Source organism: Coptis chinensis, chromosome 9 (assembly GCF_015680905.1).
Source record: "Coptis chinensis isolate HL-2020 chromosome 9, ASM1568090v1, whole genome shotgun sequence".
In the NCBI taxonomy this organism is placed as follows: domain Eukaryota; kingdom Viridiplantae; phylum Streptophyta; class Magnoliopsida; order Ranunculales; family Ranunculaceae; genus Coptis; species Coptis chinensis.
The window spans coordinates 64,460,659-64,467,101 of NC_141464.1; the positions used below are offsets into that span (position 1 = coordinate 64,460,659).

Consider the following 6,443-nt stretch of genomic DNA (forward strand, 5'->3'; position numbering starts at 1 on the left):
GTTTTCAAGCTTACTTAGGGAAGAGTGTAGTTTTTCCATCTCGAAGTCGCGGGGACCGGAACCTTACAACACGGTTGTTAAGCTCTGCCGGTCGCTCCAATAACCTCGCGATGAAAAACGAAATAAAATCATAAGGACAAAGAAAGATAGAACTAAATACATGCATAACAATAGTAAATAGGAAAACAGAAGGCCTCACCCCTGATAAGCATCTGGCTATGTGGGTGTAAAGCTGTGATGCATCCCTGTATTGGGTGAAATACGCAATGTCAGCTGGGAGCTGAGCTCCATGAACTAACCCAAGAGTAGCGTCATCCATGAATGTTATTTCTTCTCTTGTTTGTCGGATATGCTCATAGGATCGGTTTTCAACACTTTAACTTTCCAGAAGTCGATAATACGTCAGTTCTGGTCAGTTGCAGGTGATCCAAAGACTGGTGCGCGACTTGGTAAGGGTGAGGTAATTAAACCTATAATCCATTCTTTACACTCTGTTCTGTACTAAATAGAAGATTGTGTTGAGTGTAGACTGCAGTCGCTCCAATAACCTGCTATAAGAAACGGAAAAAAAATCAGAAGGACAAAGAAAGATAGAACTAAATACATGCATAACAATAGTAAATAGGAAAATAGAAAGCCTCACCCCTGATAAGCATCTGGCTATGTGGTTGTAAAGATGTGATGCATCCCTGTATTGGGTGAAGTACGCAATGTCGCATCCCCCTTTCACTTGGATCCAGAAGTCGGTAATACCTCGTTAAATTCGGATTCAGCGAGTGATCCAAAGACGGTGCGCCGACTTGGTAAGGGTGAGGTAATTAAACCTATAATCCATTCTTTACACTCTGTTCTGTACTAAATAGAAGATTGTGTTTAGTGCAGACTGCAGTCGCTCCAATAACCTGCGATGAGAAACGAAAAAAAATCAGAAGGACAAAGAAAGATAGAACTAAATACATGCATAACAATAACCGAAGCTCGATGAACTAACCCAAGAGCAGCGTCATCCATGAAAGTAGATTGGTCGACTTGTAACCGCTCCAATCTCTTTGCTCCGGTTCACTCTCCAACTAGCTTTGTGGGTCGAAAGGCATTGGAACAAATCCTTCTTTTGTGGCCACCCTTCCCTGTCACGCCTCGATACCCTTTTGCAACCAATGTTCTTTCTTCTCTTGTTTGTCGGATATGCTCGTAGCATCGGTTTCCAACACTTTAACTTTCTTGAATGTATCGGTCCTAGCATCCCCTTTCGCTTGGATCCGGTTGATAATACCTCGCCCGGTTTGTTGCGGTGATCCAAAGACCGGTGGCGACTTGGTAAGGGTGAGGTAATTAAACCTATAATCCATTCTTTACACTCGCTCGTACTAAATAGAAGATATTACCCGAGGAAGGAAGAAAGGAAACTCGGTCCTTAAGTATTAGGTCGGTGATATAGATTGACTTCGTGGAACTGAATGGAAGTGCAATTGTAATCGCTTTACCGGCTCAAGTAATCATTCCAAGCCCCGAAGTCACTCCCCGCTCTCAAGGTCAGTTATGACTTTCTTCCCGTTCAAACCTTCCCATGTAAGCGGGGATGGCAATAAAGCCCTGTTTCGGTAAGAACCTGTACCTACTTCTTTGGCACACATAGGTGATGAACTTATACAGAGATTAGCAAAGAGAGAGTGACCTTCCGGAATAGCAATAAAGGCCCCATCGCCATCACTATCACCATCAACAGCTCAAACTCCCGAGTCATAAATACCCCATTATCTATAGACTGGATAATGGGTCTATAAATCAGGTGACAATACATTGAAATCAGTCTACGCATTCATATGACTATGTTTAACTTAGGGTACACTGCGACACAAACCAACATAATTAGAGCTGTGTCAGGTCTATTTTAATATAAAAAATATAATAGTCATTAGTTTTAGAAAATACCTTTAGTGTTAAAACCTTCAGATGGAATTGAACACTTCTTTATAGACAATGTTTTGTGTGTGTCCTTCAGGCTCGTTCCCATTCCTTTTGATCAAAAACTTCAGTCCCTCGTGATGTTGTTCTTGAAACCGCAACATAACCGCCCCCATCGTGAAAACCGGTGTTGGCAAATATATTCCAACTTTTTCAAAGTTTGTCCTTGGCTTTTGTTTATGGTCATAGCAAAACAAACTTTTACAGGGAATTGCTTCCTTCTTAATACAAATGGCCATTTTGTATCGCTTGGTGACAATACTGTTCTTGGAATGAAAACTGGATCTCCTACTTTGTTCCCTGTAATAATATTTGCATATATCACTTTCGAAGCCAATTTTGTGACGATCATCCTAGTACCATTGCATAGTCCTTGACTCTGATTAATGTTTCTCATTAACATAATAGGAACACCAACTTTTAAATCCAGTTTGTGGTTTGGTATGCCGGAAAATTCAAGAGTGTTTAAGAATTCTGTCGGGTATAGAACATCTTGTTCAGCATGTTTACCTTCAATTGGACTTAGTGAGTCTGCACTTAAGTATGTCTTCGATTCAGTCGGGAGTTCTGAAATTATTGTAGAATTAATTTCATCAACCGTTTCGTTCCTTGGGGCTAGAATGCTTCTTTCTTTGAGATACTGAACATCTGTATATTTGTTGACCAAATCCGGATATATGCATGACACAATATCTTCTACTGGGTCATCACTCTCAGGAATAAGCAAGTCTTCAGGAATTTTGATCCAAGTTGATTCCACTTCATCACTCAATCTAGAAGCAGGCAGATTTCCATCTCCAAGGTCTAAAACCCATTTGCTAAACTCTTCAATAGAGTTTGTTGTAGCTGAGTCTATATTTCCAATCTTCAGTCGCATGTTCTCAGTTAAGTGAAAAACTTTGCAGTTTTTCCATAATTTTGACTTGTTGATAGAAGCATCAACAACATTAGTTCTTGTGCCTCTTGGAATGACTGGTAATATTTGTCTGAAATCTCCTCCCATTAGGAATGTTTTACCACCAAATTCTTTGCCTTTTGATTTAAAAAGGTCCTCCAGTGTACGGTTTACAGCCTCAAATCCATGTCTATGAGTCATTGGTGCTTCGTCCCACACTATTAGATCAGCTCGCCTGATAAGGTTGTGTAATAATGTCCCTTGAGAGATGTCACAATTGGTGTTTTCATCAGTCGGAATAACAATTTTAAACCTAGAGTGAGCTGTCCTTCCACCTGGAAGTAGGAGTGCAGCTATCCCAGACGACGCAACTGCAAGAACAATTTTTCCTTCAGACCGAAGTTTAGAAATTATTGTTTTGTAAAGATATGTTTTGCCAGTTCCTCCGCATCCGCATACCTAAAAAAACACCTCCCCGATTGAGATCGAATCGCATCATTAACGAGTTGAATACCTCACGCTTTACGCGTTCATTCCGTTGTTAAGAATCTCATATTCTTTTCGCAACTCATTGCAAAAAGTAGTCTAATTCTTCAAAGAATCAATCTGTTTTCTGTGGGAGATCCTTGAAGACATATCAAATTTCGGAAATCGGGGAATGTTTGTGAGAGATAATCCTTTTCAGCCATAATTTGTTCAATTTCACGAGAGAGTCTCATTTCTAATCTGTTCTTCATGAGTTGGAGATTCTCATTATTGTTTTTCTTTACTCATCGAAAACAAAATATCATCTCCGAGGTGCTTTTGATGTTTCTCAAAAAGTTTATCGGGATAAGTCACCCCACAAAGCGAAAGATCAAAGTGACGAACAATTGTCTTAAAGATTTTGGAAGTTGCCAATGGCTTGCTTCTTCCATAGCATCATCCCATTCGCTGTCGTCCTCTAGTAGTCCATGCTCCTTGATAGAAGAATTTAACAAAATGATACATTAGAATTTGAATATACAAAATATAAATTAGTCGGTAATTTCAATTTTTGATTTTGATACAGTAAATATTTTTGATAGTAATTTTTTTTATCTTGATTCTTTTTCTTATTAGAGGTGATTTACTCCAATTCTTTTATATTCTATTCTCAATGTAATACTGATATTCTGCCTTCCTCTTTTGTAGTTTAAGAATCTTGGAACTGGGAATGTAGATGATGACGTACCATTGGAGGGGGTGCTTAAGGATCATAATAACCCAATATCAGAAGATCTGGAAAATGACATGCTGGGTGATAATAACGATTGTATTGAAAATTTAAACTGGTAAGTGAATGCCTCTTTATCTTTCCTAGGGCAATCTTATAAAAACTATATATTTGATACTTGATGGTTACTTTTTCCAGTTTTTGAACCTTAAATGTCTCAAACGGCAGGATGTCGTCATCAAGTTAGAAATTGTCAGGTTTGTATCTATCCCATAAAGTGAACTTTAGCTATCATAAAAGCATCTATTTCTGGACTCGATAATAGAAATGAAAGCTTATCTTAGTGTGATATGAACGTAGGCTCTATGTATTACTTTCCTTTAAGTGATGTTAATAAGGGGTGTCGCAGTTCTTGGATGCCTATGCTCCAGAGCATCCCTGAGGAGCTATAAGCTGTTGAACTAACTTTTCATATCCATTATTTCGTAGGAATTAACAATCCCATTCTTTTGTATATATGCCCTAGTGCCTATAAAGATAACTATTTATCATTGATCGCATCCCTAAGGAGCTATAAGCTGTTGAACTAACTTTTCATATCCATTATTTCGTAGAAATTAACAATCCCATTCTTTTGTATCTATGCCCTAGTGCCTCGACATCCCAAGAACTGTTCTATATTATTTTCTTCTAGATTACAGTGAACAGTTTGCTTCTCTAAAATGCCAAACATATCATAGCTTTGGAGCTCCAGCTACATGAGCTTCAATGAGCAACCAAGCCTCAGACCAATCATTGTTGGATATGTATGATTCACCGAGTTGTTTTTCTACTCTTATCATAGATAGTTACACCTAACAACTCATGTCTCTAACAGTGAAAAATCCCTATGGAGGAAGGGACTAAATGGATTTTCTCTCAACATCCAAGCTAAGTCCGAAAAATCAGGTATTGACCTTTGCTACTTGATTAAATATTGGCATATAGCTTTCGATTGGGGTTGTGTTGAGGATCTGAAATTGTGGATTGCTAGTTTGAAATTTTTATTTTTCATTCAAAATATTAAGCTTCCTAAGCTGCAGTGAAAGCATGTGGATGAACATTGCTAAAAGACTAAAATTACTACTGTCAGTCCATTGTAGGAGTAGAAGTCAATATTAGGTCTATTTTAATGCATTTACAACATATTTATCCAGTCCTTATTGTTTTTAATTTATAGATTATGTACAACATATTTATGTTAGAAACCAATATAAACTAAAGATAAAATGTCATTAAAAACATACCTGACATGCAGCTTTGAAAGTTAGATAAACTTTTCCATTAACAGTTCGAATATCTTCATAATTCAAAGGGCCTTTGACAATATTCAAAGAATAGCCTCAAATAGAATCTTTCTCGATGTGGGATGTCGTAGTACACACGCCCAACTTTCTTCCCTTTTTTCCTTGGCTTCCACTTCTTTTCTTTTTTATTCCATACAAATTTAGTAGGAAAATCAACATACGTAAGATTCCTGGCTAATTCTGGATACTCAACATTTGCCGTAAACCACTCCGTGAACTTTGTTTTTGAAGCATTTTTCCGATTTATTACATCTTTTGGATAATCTCTTTCACTATAATAAACCAAATGCTGACCTTCAAGATGGAATGGTAACCTTTCAACGCCTGGACTTCTGTATTGAATATCAAATTTCAATAGTCTCCAAACCGCTTCCGAAGCAGATAAGAAACGACAGTCTAAGAAATTTGCAATTTCATCAACATCCTTTACTATTTGATGATTACTGTCGTTGTCTGTAACCAAGTTTTCAACAATAATTGCAGTAGCTCTGTCCCTTCCCTTGTTAATGTATTTGAAAAGGTACTTAATTGATCTGGCCTTGTTGCAATGTTCGACATTAATATGAGCTTGGTACTTTACTATCAAATCTACATTGTGTGGAACAACCCATCTGTTATCAACTTCTATTTTCTTTTTCATTGCCTTCCGATTGTTATTCCGCCTCAGAAATTGTGAATTCATTGTCATCAATAGTTGTCTCTTCACTAAAAGGTTTTGGATAGAACTTAGTACACTTCTTCTCTTCCATGCAAGGGGAAGCTGAGTTTTCATCACCACACGGTCCATGAATCATGAATTCTACAACTGATTCATATGCAATTTTGTCCTCAATTGGGTCGGGTAACTCAGCAGATATGAGCTTATTGATTTGAGAAGGAGTAGTAGGCTTCGAAGCGTTGTCCAAAAAGAGTAAAATGTGAGCATGTGGTAAACCTCTCTTCTGGAATTCAATAGTGTATAATGCTGCAAAACATTAAAAAAATTATATCAAAGTAAAATGAGTATTATTTTGTTAAGTATAAATTACTTATTAAAAAAATA

At 37.5% G+C, this 6,443-nt stretch overlaps 1 protein-coding gene across 1 annotated transcript; it reads right to left on the reverse strand.

The window, feature by feature from the left end:
- Positions 1 to 824: 824 nt before the first annotated feature.
- LOC147477328 (uncharacterized) lies at positions 825 to 6,041 on the reverse strand. The gene is made up of 4 exons (XM_086585976.1): positions 5,480 to 6,041; positions 5,342 to 5,412; positions 2,165 to 3,319; positions 825 to 902 (listed from the first exon to the last, which is right to left on the reverse strand). Exons 1-4 carry the CDS (start codon positions 6,039 to 6,041, stop codon positions 825 to 827), a joined length of 1,866 nt encoding a protein of 621 aa, XP_086442102.1.
- Between the last annotated feature and the right edge of the window lie 402 nt (positions 6,042 to 6,443).

What these genes read in the sequence shown, in the direction of transcription:
- LOC147477328 (XM_086585976.1), bottom strand. Translation starts at nt 6,041, where the DNA reads ATGAAAAAGAAAATAGAAGTTGATAACAGATGGGTTGTTCCACACAAT. An exon ending in AAAAGGGAAGAAAGTTGGGC is followed by an intron (nt 5,413 to 5,479) that starts GTGTGTACTACG and finishes ATATTGTCAAAG; the next exon opens with GCCCTTTGAATTATGAAGAT. An exon ending in CTTTCAAAGCTGCATGTCAG is followed by an intron (nt 3,320 to 5,341) that starts GTATGTTTTTAA and finishes GTGTTTTTTTAG; the next exon opens with GTATGCGGATGCGGAGGAAC.